Source organism: Parasteatoda tepidariorum, chromosome 8 (genome assembly GCF_982258835.1).
Source record: "Parasteatoda tepidariorum strain Cologne lab strain chromosome 8, Ptep-v5.0, whole genome shotgun sequence".
In the NCBI taxonomy this organism is placed as follows: Eukaryota; Metazoa; Arthropoda; class Arachnida; order Araneae; family Theridiidae; genus Parasteatoda; species Parasteatoda tepidariorum.
In genome coordinates this window covers 51,177,754-51,192,095 of record NC_141762.1, presented here as the reverse complement: position 1 = coordinate 51,192,095, position 14,342 = coordinate 51,177,754, and the positions used below count along the sequence as shown (strand labels likewise).

The following is a 14,342-nucleotide window of genomic DNA, read 5'->3' as shown; positions in this document are numbered from 1 at the left end:
AATGTACTCTGATTCTGGAACACTTTAAAAATTAAGTTGTTTATCACTAAATATTAATCTTATTCGTTTTCCTCCCAAACACCATGAACACTGTTTAAATTTTCATTCTAAAATTATGGTAAAATAACTGGCAGCTGTCTGTCCATCCGATTAACCGTAAAGTTTACGGTAAAGAACATTTTTCCTACATGGTTTTGAAACCGTTTACAAAAAGCATGCTTATAAAACCATGAATACAAAACTATACGGTTTTTTAACCATTTACAACTAGCATTTTTCAAAAACTTTAAAAAACCTTAATTATTTAGCTAAACATAGGAGCTCGGCTTTTCGTAAGGTAATGGGCGGAAATTCTTCAATAGAGAAAGCGGACATCGGAAATTCTTCATGTGTTGAAGGGAATGGGGGAAATATTGTGGTGTCACCACTAGGACTTGAACTCCAGTTCTGCCGGTCATGACATTGACAGCTAAGCCGGCTCTGTTATGATATGTACGCCATTACAAGGAATTAAGTAGCTTCATTAGGTGGTTCTAATTGGTGAGATAAAATTCTGGTTGTTTAACCGTACTTGGTGAAAGCAGTTATTAAACCGTTTTTTTCGAACTTAACAGTTTGATTACCATTTTATTTATGGTTATTCGACTGTTTTGATTAAATATGGTAAAATAATCATTCAATAAATTGTTATTTAAGAGAGTCATCTGATTTTTTAAATTAAACTTTTAATACAATCATTAACAAAAGGCTCACAAATCGACTCCCATTTTTTTGTGTGATTTTAATTGCATTATACTTTGCTTCTCAAAAACTATTAAACTTAAAGCTTCATACGCAGGTGTGTAAAAAATGTACAGAGAGAACAATGAGAATAGTTACAATAATTTTTTTTTTTTTGAGATTTAAAGTATTAATATGTTTAGAATATCGAAGCATTAGGGCACAGTAGAAGTTTGGTAGAAAAATAAAGATTATAATTCGTTGATCATAAAAACATCCTATTCCGGCGTCTTTAAGTTTTGTCGTCAAATAAATAGGTTTTAAGTTATTTTCAAGTTCTTTATTGACCTTAATACTGATGTTTAAAATGTTTTTGCTCTTGATCACCTACTTATTAATTTGTTGTTTCTAATAAACACATTTTTAAAAAAAAAATCATTTAAAAATATTTTAAAACATCTAGGAAGGGTAGTCATTTCATAACAACTTTTATGAGTAGATGAGTTAAAATGTCTCACTTGTTTTTCAAGTGGATCGTAACAGCTGCCCTGTAATTTCTTATCCTAATTCTCTGTAAAGAAAAGAAATAATTATTCCATTTTTGAAAATTTAAGTTTATAATATTAAAACATGTGATTTCATAAAAATAAATATAATTAGTCATCTTTCTATGTAAGGCATTACTATATAAATTGTTGATGTTTGATTAAAAAAACTAATGAATCCTATTCACAGAATTTTCAGTGGTGAATTTGTTTTAACTATATTTTATTAAGCTATGCCTGCCATTTTTAATTTCCAATTGCGTTACATAAATTGGGATGTTCGGAATGTAAGAGTGAGCAGTGAATAAATGAAATTCAGAAAGTAGCAGTGAATAAATGAAATAAATTTCTTGCAGCGACTAAATATTTTATTGAATCATATATAGTTCATTCTGGTCCAATACTTTTTGCCATCTTGCTGTCAGTAGCATGATTCCTAGCTCATAAAATTTTTGTTCTCTACAGCCAAGAAACTGATCCTCATGACTTTTGACCTATTATTTTGATCTATTAATTGGGCACATTTGAAATAAGAGTATTACACTTTTTGCGGGGATATTTGTTGCTTATAAAAAGGAACAACGTTTTTTTTGTTAATGTTAGTGTGTAAAATAATGTTTGCATTATTAAGATTGCAAAAAAATGAGCCTTCCTCCTGATAGATTTTACGGATGTCATATTGCGTTTGTTCCTAGTAGAATATCAAATTTGATTGTTTTTTTATTGACAAATTTATCATGTTCAACATGACAACAGATATCCCCCCTCGCTATCATCTCCTTTCCAACCATTCATAAATATTTAGAGAATTAAAAACTGATAGAATGTTCTTTTTAGAAAACATTTTACCATATGATGCTGTTTTAATTGATTTGTCAATATTCTTAAATAGTTGCGGCATAAGTTTAGATTATTGTTCACTCGAATACCTAGTATGATTTTAAAAGAAATTAAGGATTCCTTTATTAGCTTTCACCAAATAAAACTAAATAAAAGCTTACTGTTCAAAATGTTGAAAAGTTATGCTCTAAGTTGTACAAATAGTTATACATACCATTTTTCTTTGTGAACAAATAATGGGGAATCGTTTGATAAATGAATAGTTTCTTCATTTACTCAGCCTTCCTACTTTAAAAATCCTTTGGAAACAGATTATTCGGGACGGTTTTTTTTCCTTTTCTTGTATATAAAAACCATTTATGCAAAAATGCAATTAGATAATAAAATCAATAGGTATTAAAATAATTCTTCCTTATTCAGTTTCAAATTTTGAAAATTATATAGCTTAATACTGATATTTTCAAGTTGTTTTTGAAACTGATTGAGAAGCAATACTCAACAATACATGAAGCAATATTTGGTAAATACAAAGGAAAATATTTGGAATTTCTTCTGTATTGATATCTTTTGCAGAATTATATAGCTAATTTTTCTAAAAAAATATCATGCATGTGACATAACTTGAATGAAAATGGGAAGACAAAAAGAAATGTCTATAGATTAAAAGATTCGATGTATTTGATTTTTTAACATTTTGTTGACGTTTGTACTACAGTACTGACAACTGATTAATCCGTAATGATGTAACGTGTTTTATTTTGGATAAAAATTTTAATAACCTGACCTAGCATTCTTAGTTAAGACTCTGATGTTGCTTCGTCGATCATTATGTATTTTAATGTTTACGGTATTGTACTGCAATGTTTATTGGGGTGCAAGGCAATGTTGATTCAACATTTCTCAAACAATGTTTAATTAGATGGGAAAAATATTTTTATCTCTAACTTCAGAAGTTCACAATATTATTTTCTTGTGTATATGAGAAGAAATTTGCTGAGAATATAACTGTTCCGAAGTTACAAATTTGCTACAGTTTGTATACTCATGCATATAACCTCAGTATAATGTCCTTCAAGACAATGAAGAAATTTGTAGAGAAAAAAGTTAAAGTTATTTGTTCGCGTACGAGGAAATAAGAAACCATCTTATTCTTCAAAGTATCCAGCCATATTTTTTCGATGCACTTAAGCCATTTAAGTGGTAGGTTATCTGGGGGCAAAACCCAGTTGGTGGAGCAATAGCATATTTTTGAAAAGCTAGTTCTGTGGTAGGTATTCTTTAATATAATTATTTTCTTGCTGAAATGTTTGCTAAATTGAGGAAGAAGTGGTAGTCAGTGGGAGCTAGGTCGGGAGTGTGCAAAGGATGATGTAGAAGTTCAAATTCCTATTGTTTTGCTTTAGTTGCGTGCTCAGTGTGCGGTATAACGTTGTGATACAATAAGATAAAAGTCAATCTGAGGGCAAATATAAGCTATATATTTCTATCTATTATATATCATTTTGTCTAGTTTGCTGTAGTTTATTTCCAGTGTATTCAATAAACCAGAATTAACAAAATTATAATTTATCGCGCCTGCTCTACACCACTACATACACAGCAGCAGCTGTTTTTCATCATATTTTGCTTAGGATTATGTTTTAGAGATTCTTCCTTGTCGAAACAAACACTAGAGTCATACTCTATAAATGTTTTCACTTCGTCTCCGATGACGTAGTGTACGTAAGAATAACTTATGCTTCTAAATGCTACGAATTTCTGACGCAGCCATTTTTGATTAAAAAAATCTTTTTTAAAATTTTTTTTTCGGTATTTTTAGAGCTTACAGTGTTTTTTTCTTATAGGTGGTGTATGTAAGTTTATAAAAAAGGAAGAAAAAAAACAGCAAACGTATATGGGTCATTCCAAAAATGCATATCACTTTTGATAAACAGAAAACTAAAAAAAAAAATTTTTTTTTTAAAACCAAAATGCATCTGAGATGGTTAATTATATATTCAAAAATCAAAATCAAGCTTTAGCAGCGAACTTTTAAAATATTATTAATCACTATACTTTAAAACTTAAACACATAAACTGAAAAATGTCTCCTGTGTTACCAAAATTTAAATTATCATCCCATATTTAAATAGAAAAATAAATACGCAATTTTGCATTGGTTCAACTTAGAGGCGAATGTTCTTTTCTAGAGATGAAGTTTTTTTATTTATACATGTATATGTGTCATTAAATAAGCAAATTATGTCCCCTGTGTTACCATTTTAATATTTTTACAACGTAAAAGTTAGCATAATTTCATTAAAAATACATTGATTTGAGACATTTACAGAATTCATTACAGATACCTATTAGACATTAAATATTTCTTGTTATCCTTTTATTGAAAGTGTTTTCCTTTTTTTTGACGTAAACATACATGTCAGTAACACAGGGGACATATGGTAACACAGGGGACACTAAAGTAACAAAGTGGACATACATATTTAGCACCAAGAAGTAAACAATTTAAAACGTCTTATGATAGATTTTATTTTTCATAAACATCAACTGGGTCATCAAATTGATAGAAAATTCTATTTCCTTTCATTTTAAAACTAGGATTTTTCAGAATACCTAATACAGAATCAAACTGAATGTAAGATACATCATTCTCTTTTACTTGAAAGTTTTTACCACTGTCATCTATTGTTTTTAAAAACATAACCTTAATATCACCATCATCTTCTACATCACCTTGTGCTATTCCAACACATTTATATTTAGATTTATTCTTTTTTCCTCCCAATATTTGAATGAGTAGATATGTGCCCGCCTTAATATTTTTGCAATTGGGTTCTCGTATTTGATGTTTTAGATTGGATTCTTTTAACGAATATAAATTATCCTCATCAGTAAGAATAGAATCATTGCTTGATGAATAAATGTCAAAAACATTAAGTTTCTTATTATTATAAGGTAAATGTTTTTGTGTTACTGAGCTAAAAGTTTTCTGGTCCTGTTTTATTTCTGGATAGGCTGTAGTTATAAAATCTTTTGTGCCATAGCAATGACAAAATCCGCGTTGACTTAGTACTCCACAAAAACAGCTAATATCTCTATAACGGAGATATCCACCCTTTTTTTCTACAATTAGCTGGTGTAAGGATCTTGTTCCTTTCAGCATAGGAATCTTTTCTGGAAGTGTTTTAGAAATTGCTTCAATTTCTTCTTCAGTGACGCAGAACAACTTTATCTCAGTGGATTTGCGCACACAATGAATAAACTGGTGTACATCCGTTATATCTGTTCCACATGCCACAATTCTATCAGCTATTCGCTTTAAGGTTCCACCGATTCCATCCGCTGCCCCTTTTCCATGCCCAGATTCAAAAAAGGACCATGTACCTCGCATAAAATCGTATTTGAAAAGCCTTTGACTGAATAAATAAAAATTATTTTTTTGTCTATATTGGGTGGAAGGACCATCAGAAAAAAAATGAAGAGTATCTATCTTAGGATCTGTTTCCTTAATCATTTTCAAAATGGGCGTTAAATGAGCCCATATGGCACTGGGGTTGTGCTTATAACTTGAGGAAACAGTGCTAAAAGACACAGGTTTATTTTTTTCAATTCCACAGTATGTAAGACCAGTGTGTAAAGTTATTGAATTTTGTGATGCGCCGTAATGGTGGGCTTGTATTTCTTCTGATAATTTAAGGTTATAATTTTCGCTGAAATCCACATGTATTGCAGCTTCATTAGGTTTCAGATTTTCAATACAGTCTCTGTAAGCTTCATATTGTTTTTGGATATTAAAAACATGTTTTTTGTAGAGGTCGAATTCTTTGATGAATTTTCTAGTTAGTGTAGAAACTGAAGAAGTCATAAACATTTTTGAAACCTTTTTAACACTTAGTTTCTTTCCCTCTTTTTCATACGTCTCATTTTTATAATTCCATTCATTCCATTCTGCTTGTGCATCTGTATTTATTTCATTGAGAGGAACTTCCTTTCTGCAACAAGATGGACATGCTTTATACATGCAATCTTTTGAATCAGGGCTGCATACTGTCGCTTCAATTAGATCGCTAATGTTATTAGTTTGAATTATTTCTATTTTTTTAAGGGCAGTTATTTTAAATTTTACATTGCTGTGCAATTTGCATAAGCATGTGTTTCGTGTGTCAACTGAAGGTGACAAAACATAAAAGGGACGATTTGCAGCAAAAGAAGCATACGAGCACTTTCCACCTTCTTCAAGAAACTTTTTATGTAAGTTCTTTATCGTATCTAAAAGGTATCTTTTCTGTTTCTTTTTTGAATACTTTGTTACAGTTTCCTTCTTTCCTGCAGTTGCTCTACTGATGTCATCTCTTATATAAAAATCTTGAATACTTTTATTTTTTATTGAATAGTTTTTTTGTTGAATGGCTTTGCGAATTTTGGATTTCAAACCTAAAGCTTCTGAAGCAATTTTTCTCATCAACCTGTACTTTTTTATCACTTTATTAGTCACAATATTCCTAAAATTTTTTTTCTTGTTTCTTTCTCGTAGACTTTTGTACTGTGATGACATGCAATGTGTTAGAGCATTGTATTTAAAAAGTTGTGTCGAAACGTCTCGTATTTCAGGTGTATTAATTCCAGGAAAATTTGTTCTCATAAATTGTTTAGTTTTAGAGCGTGGAGTTAAATTACAATCTTCATATCTATTACTAATCTTTGCTCTATACACCCTTTTTCTTAATTTTTCTACCTTTTGCTTAATTTTTTTATTTTCTATTTTAAGATTTATGTTTTCCTTATAAAGTTTTGTTCTATCCCGCCTCATTTTTTTCCTTACACTGCCAATTGACTCTTTTTTTGCATCTGAAGTTAAAAGTGGTGAACTGTTTTGCTTTATGTGCTGTCTTTGTTTTGCTTTCTTTGCACGCCACTTTTTTCTTGCTAATCTATGTTCTCTTGCTGACATATCATTTGCCAATCTTTTTGTCTTATGATATCTATCACGAGCCTTTAACTTACATTCTTCTTCTTTATTTTTATCTTGTTTTCTTCTTTCTCTATAACGGCGTTGTTTCTCTGCAGCTGTTAATGGCATTATCTAAAAAAAGAACACAAAATTAAGAATAATCTCTCTATTATAGGAGTATAAAAAATATTTATGTAAGAATAGCTAAATAAAAACTTAATGGTCTTTTAAAGTTACACAACCAATTATTAGCTTAGAAATTCTGTTTTAAGTTTAAAAAAAAAAAATTTTGTTTCTTATATATAGATGTAAATTGTAATTATGCACAAAATTTATTGCCCAAGTCTAGGCCACTTAATAGCATAAAAAGGAATTTAAGTCTCCTGTGTTACTTTGTTGTCCCCTGTGTTACCAACAACATGGTAACACAGGAGACAAGTAACACAGTGGACAAACTGAAATTTAAATTCTCTCAGAAGTTAATGTTTGTAGAGAAACATTACAAAGTTACATGGAACTTTTTTTAAAAAGTATTATTTATAATTTAAACATAATGGTAAAACCTCCCTACTGAGAGGGCGCTGTGAGCGCATCAAAAAACAGTGAACATGTAGACACGGAAGTGTCAAGTTGTATTAATCCTTTTTTCGTTATTAAATATTTGTTTCGTTATATTTGATTTGATTTCGCCGATGAATTATTTTGAACTATTGATATAAAACCACTGAACCTACCTTTATGTTGATTTGAACACGGAACATTTATGCTGCTATCGGCCAAAGGAAGCTGAATTGAATTGAAACTGATTTGATTGATTTGACGTCATCGGCGAACGAAATATCCAGGTAAGAATTTATTATTTACATTGAAACTGAATTACCTGGATAGAAATAAATATGGCAGAAAATATTACAAAATTGAAAAAGAAGCGTACCGCTGTACGAACAGCACTGACAAAATTGATTAATAAAATTGAAGAATCGATTAATGACGAAACAGAATTACTGGAACAATTTGAAGCTTTTTTAGCACAAGTGAATGAAAAAGAAAGCAAATTGAATTTTTTGAATGATGAAATTGTAGATCTTTTGTCTGAAGACACAATTTCTGAAGATGTTAAAACTTCTGAAGAAATCCAAGAAAAAATAATTTTTTGGAAGACTAAACTTTCTTTAAAAATAAAGAAAATGAATTCTATCCCAGCTGATACAGTTTCAAATACCTCTGAAACACATGATTCAAATAATTCTGAATGCATGAACATAAATCTACCGAAATTAAATATAAATAAATATGCGGGAAATTATGCGGGATGGCTAGATTTTTACAATTTATTTGAAAGTTGTATTCATAATAATGTAAAATTAAGCAAAGTTGATAAATTTAATTATTTGAAATCGTATTTATGTGGAAATGCTCTTGCATGCATTAACGGATTTGCAATTTCTGATAAGAATTACGATAAAGCCCTAGATTTATTAAAGGATAGATTTGGGAACAAAAATATGTTAATCAACGCTCATTTGAGTGATTTATTAAATTTATCGCCTGTCAAAAATCCTAATGATGTTACAAGTCTTAGAAATTTATATGACAGCGCGGAAACACAGATACGCAGTTTAGAAAGCTTGGGTATAAAAGGAGATACTTATACCAGTTTATTGACACCCATTTTAATGAAATTAATTCCTTCAGAATTTGTTTTACAATTTAATCGATCCCAAAATGATAAGGAATTTGATTTAAGTGCTCTATTAATGTTTCTCAATTCAGAAATACGGAGCCGCGAACGATCACTTCAAATAAATAATCATAAACCATCGCCATCTTATTTCCTTTCCCCACAAGAAAGATTAAAAAATAAGAATTATGGGTTTGTTAAACGTAATACCACGGGCATGCCCTTGAAAAAAGAAAACACTTTTTCTATGATCTCATCCCAACAGAGCCTCTCATCGGTGCCAGGCAATGAGAAATGCTTATTCTGCAATAAATCACATAAATTAGAATCGTGTTATACATTTAATGCTAAGGAAAAGAGAGATATTTTGAAAAAGAAAGGATGTTGTTTTTTATGCCTTAAACCTCGTCATCGTGTTGCAGAATGTTCGATTAAAGAAAACTGTTCCTTTTGTGGGGGATCCCACCATATTTCAATATGTTTTCGGAAACAAAATGATTCGAATATTGAAAGTCCTAATCAGAAAAATATAACAGATAGCGTCGTTTCGGCAGTTATTAAAACGAAAGCTAATAATACTAAATCCGATAACATTTTGTTACATACATGCGCTGCAGTGATTGGGGATGAAAAGAAAAAGGAAATATGCCGCGTTTTCCTAGATAATGGGAGTCAGCGTAGCTTTGTTTTGTCGTCCCTTGTTAAAAAATTTAACTTTCCTATAATCAGAGAAGAAAGTATTTCAATTTGCACATTTGGCGGTAATGAAAACAAAGGGAAAACATATAATGTCGTGAAAATTAAATTGCAAAATAGACAGGATCCAAATTTATTCATCGAAATTGAAGCAATTGAAACAGACAATATAACGGCCTCACATTTACCGACCCCTCCTGAAAATATTGATAAAAAATTTAGACACTTAAGAAATATACAATTAGCTGATTGTTATGAGTTTAATGATAAAGAAATATCAGTTCTCTTGGGTGGGGACTATTACTATGAAGTAGTTACTGGGCGAATTATGCGATTAAGCAAAAACTTAGTAGCAGTCGAAACGTTGTGGGGATGGTCTTTACAAGGGGGGAGCACAAATTGCGAGGAATTATTTACAATGAGTGTTATTGTTAATGAGTCGATCATTTCCAAACAACTTAGTGAATTTTGGGATTTAGAAAATTTAGGAATTGAGGCAGAGATATCTGACGATAAAATTAATGATAACGATATAATGTCCGAATTTGAAGCTGGAATTTCATATGAAAATAAACGCTATAAAGTCAAATTTCCCTGGAAACCGCATATGAAATCGTTGTTAGAAAACAATGAACAAGTGGCAAAGAAGAGATTTATGAAATTAAGATCAACTTTAAGAAATGATTCTACTTTATTTAGTGAATATAGCTCAATATTAAAGAACTATCTTTCCGAGAATATCATTGAACGTATTCCAGTTGAAGAAGAGAATTTGCAGAAAAACACATTTTATCTACCACATAGAGCAGTGATTCGTACTGATAAGACTACAAGCAAGGTACGGATTGTGTTTGATGCAGGATCACATGATAAAGGACAGTTAAGTTTGAATGAATGTCTACACACCGGTCTTAATTTCATACCAAACTTGTTTAGTCTCCTGATCAAATTCAGGAAAAACCCAATTGCTTTCGTAGCAGATATTAAAATGGCCTTTTTGATGATTGAAATTAATGAATGTGAAAGAAACTTTACAAGATTTTTCTGGGATGAAGATCCAGAAAATTTGGATTTGGAAAACAAGAAGTTGGACGTGTTCCGAATGTGCAGAGTTTTGTTTGGAGTGAAATCAAGCCCTTTCCTACTAGCAGCTACAATTAAACATCATCTGAAAAAATACATGGACACATTTCCGTCGACTTACAACCATCTGAACCAGTCTCTGTATGTCGATGATTTTCTTTGCGGAGAGGACAATGTTCAACAAGCTTTGAAAACTTGTAAAGAAAGTGAACAGATTTTTAAAGATGCTAGCATGGACCTTCGAAAATGGAGGAGTAACTCACCTGAACTTACCCAAGAATTGAAGGATTTGAATTTTGAAGTTGATGAATCTGGAAGTGCACTGGACAATAACTTGATAACTTCTAAGGTCCTAGGAGTTGGATGGAATGAGAAAACCGATACATTTTATTTTGATTTTAAAAATTTGGAAGCATTTCTCTCCAAAAGAAAGGAAACTAAAAGATACTTATTACAAGTAGCAGGCCGACTATTTGATCCAATAGGTTTTGTTAGTCCATACACTATTCGAGTTAAATGTTTGATACAAGAAATTTGGTGTTTAGGTCTGGACTGGGATGAAAAGTTGCCTAAACAATTAGGAGCTGCTTGGAACAAATGGTGTGAGGAAATCGAGTATTTAAGGAAGATTCGAATTCCACGTTGCTACTTTAAAGAAACGTTACTTGAAAGTACAATTAGCATACAACTGCATTGCTTTTCTGACGCATCCAAGAAAGCTTATGGAACTGTGGCTTATTTACGTATAGAATTGATTGATCGAAATATTATTTCATTTGTAGCTTCAAAAAGTAGAGTAGCACCTCTGAAGACACTATCAATTCCAAGACTGGAGCTCATGGACGGACTTTTATCAGCAAGAATAAGCCATAAAATTGAATCTGCTCTAGAATTACCTCTCAAACGATTCTATTGGACAGATTCGTCAATAGCATGTTACTGGATCAAAGGAGACCCGAATAGACACAAAGTGTTCGTGAAGAATAGAGTACAAGAAATACAAAAACTGAGCAAACCCGACCAGTGGCATCACTGTATAGGAAAAGACAATCCTTGATCTGATAAGTCGAGGAGTATCCTTAAATGATCTTAAGATCAACGAATTATGGTGGCATGGCCCCACCTGGTTAACATTGAATGAAACAGAATGGCCAGTATCGTTAGAACCAGTAATTCAAACTGATAAGAACATCGATGAATTGGAAATCAAGAAATCAGTTACTGTAAATGCAACAGTTGAAAAAGAGCCAGCAGATGATTTGATCGCAAGATATTCATCATTCAGTAGACTGATTAGAATAACAGCTTTATGCTTACGATTTGTGCATAATTGTAAAATGGAACCAGCATTAAGGAAAACCGAGTGTTTAAGTGCGTCTGAATTAGAACGAGCCACGGAAATTTTAGTAAAACATGTACAGTTATCTGAATTTTCATCTGAAGTCAAGTGCTTGCAAAAGGATCATCCTATTCCAAAAAATAGCAAAATATCATCCTTAAATGTATTTTTGGACAAGAAGGAAATATTGAGAGTTGGAGGAAGATTGAAACATTCTAGACTTCCTGAATTTCAAAAACACCAAATACTTTTGCCTAAGAATCACCATCTGACTGAACTCATCATTGATTATTTTCACAAAAAATCTTTGCATTCTGGAGTACAAACTACCCTGAATTTGATAAGGCAATTGTATTGGATTCCATCTGGTCAAAACCAAGTTAGAAGAATATTAAATAAGTGCATTACTTGCTTCAGAACGAAAAACCAAACCATCAACCAAATGATGGGAGATTTGCCAAGAGACAGAATTGTGCCATCGAGACCTTTTGAAAGGGTCGGACTGGATTATGCAGGTCCCATAATTACGAAACCAAATTTGAAAAGATCAAAAGTTACTTTAAAATCCTACATCGCTATCTTCATCTGTTTCTGCACAAAAGCCACACACTTCGAAGTTGTGTCCGATTTGACGACCGAGGCTTTTATGGCTTGTCTTAGAAGATTTATTTCAAGAAGATCCAAGCCATCCATCATCTGGAGTGACAACGCCACAAATTTTAAGGGTGCAAAAAATATCCTTAATGAGTGGGAAAGAATTTGTAAATCCACTACTGTTCAACGATTTAGTGCAGAAGAGGGTATTGAGTGGAATTTTATTCCACCAGCTTCTCCCCATTTTGGCGGATTGTGGGAGGCAAACATAAAAGCAATGAAACGCATCTTGTTAAAAGTGACAAAATCAGCTATTTTGAACTTTGAAGAGTTAACCACATTAGTGACTCAAATTGAAGCAGTTTTGAATTCCCGTCCCTTATCACCCCTCTCTTCCGATCCCAATGATACTAATCCTTTAACGCCGGGACACTTTTTAACTGGAAATGCTATTTTATCTTTCCCTGAACCCCATACTGCTTCGGATTCTTTATCTTTTCATTCTAGGTGGAAACTTGTTCAGAATCTTCAGAATAAGTTCTGGTCGAGATGGAGCTCTGAGTATCTACAACACCTTCAAACTCGTGCAAAGTGGAAAGTTCAGAATCCAAACTTGAAAGTGAATCAACTCGTCCTTTTAAAGGATCCCAACACCAAGCCTATGTACTGGTCTTTAAGGCGCATCGTGAACGTTCTGCCTGGAAAAGATGGACTAGTTAGAGTTGTTGACGTCAAGACCTCTACAGGTGTTCTACGACGAGCCATCAACAAAGTAGCACCATTGCCGATTCCAGATAGCCCTACAGACACAGGAACTTTTTGAACATTTCTGAACTAACTTTTTAAACTCAATCAATTTGAACTTTAATTTCATTTAATTTGCTAATTTTAAAATTCAACACTTTAGATAAAGTCAGATTTAAATATTTTTTATTCAGAAAATTTTGATGTATTGTGAACTAATTTTAATTATTGTTTAATTATTTTAGTGGTAAATTTCATCGAAATTTACGTGGGGAGAATGGTAAAACCTCCCTACTGAGAGGGCGCTGTGAGCGCATCAAAAAACAGTGAACATGTAGACACGGAAGTGTCAAGTTGTATTAATCCTTTTTTCGTTATTAAATATTTGTTTCGTTATATTTGATTTGATTTCGCCGATGAATTATTTTGAACTATTGATATAAAACCACTGAACCTACCTTTATGTTGATTTGAACACGGAACACATAAAATAAACTAAAATTATTATTATTTATAGTAAAAGTTTAAGGTAACACAGGAGACATATAAAAAATACACCTTACCTCAAAAATCCTTAATTGTCCAATTTATTCTTCAAATTTCATTTCCTGAAAAAATGGCTGCCTAAAAAGAACACTAAAACCATAGGAGTGCATGAGTGGTTACTGTTGCCAACTTTTTTATAAGTATTTCTAGTTTAAATTTTAAAAATAAAATAGAGGTAACACAGGAGACAAATTTCTGGGACATACAAATTTTCTTTAAAAGAGATAAAAATACTGAAAACTAATTTTAAAAAAACAGCAAGGAATGATATTTAGAAACACTGGAAGATAGTAAGAACCCTGAATTTTAACTTAAAAGTCATATTATATAATATAAAAATAAAGAAAAATGCTAAATAAGTTGCTGGGACATTGCATTTTTCAGGATACAATTTTTCTAACCCAATTAGAACAAAAAAATTGCTAAGTAATTCACATTTTTAGAATCATATTAAAGGGAAAAAAATTTAAATTTATTATTTAATGATTAAATTTTGTTTTGGTACAAAATTATAAGAAATATAGTAAGAGAAAGTGTCGGACTCCAAAGGTGTGCTTTATTTTTGGAATGACCCATATAGGCAATGTCAAGTAACAATTAAAG

General features: G+C 31.5%; 3 protein-coding genes across 3 annotated transcripts; 2 read left to right on the top strand and 1 right to left on the bottom strand.

The window, feature by feature from the left end:
- Positions 1–4,510: 4,510 nt before the first annotated feature.
- LOC122271108 (uncharacterized) lies at positions 4,511–13,878 on the bottom strand. The gene is made up of 2 exons (XM_043051190.3): positions 13,757–13,878; positions 4,511–7,188 (listed from the first exon to the last, which is right to left on the bottom strand). Exon 2 carries the CDS (start codon positions 7,183–7,185, stop codon positions 4,633–4,635), a length of 2,553 nt encoding a protein of 850 aa, XP_042907124.2. The 5' UTR covers positions 7,186–7,188; positions 13,757–13,878; the 3' UTR covers positions 4,511–4,632.
- On the top strand, positions 8,955–11,573 carry LOC147806148 (uncharacterized). Its single transcript, XM_087149560.1, has one exon. The coding sequence runs from the start codon at positions 8,955–8,957 to the stop codon at positions 11,571–11,573; it is 2,619 nt and encodes an 872-aa protein (XP_087005686.1).
- Positions 11,854–13,272, top strand: LOC147806147 (uncharacterized). Its single transcript, XM_087149559.1, has one exon. The coding sequence runs from the start codon at positions 11,854–11,856 to the stop codon at positions 13,270–13,272; it is 1,419 nt and encodes a 472-aa protein (XP_087005685.1).
- Positions 13,879–14,342: the final 464 nt, after the last annotated feature.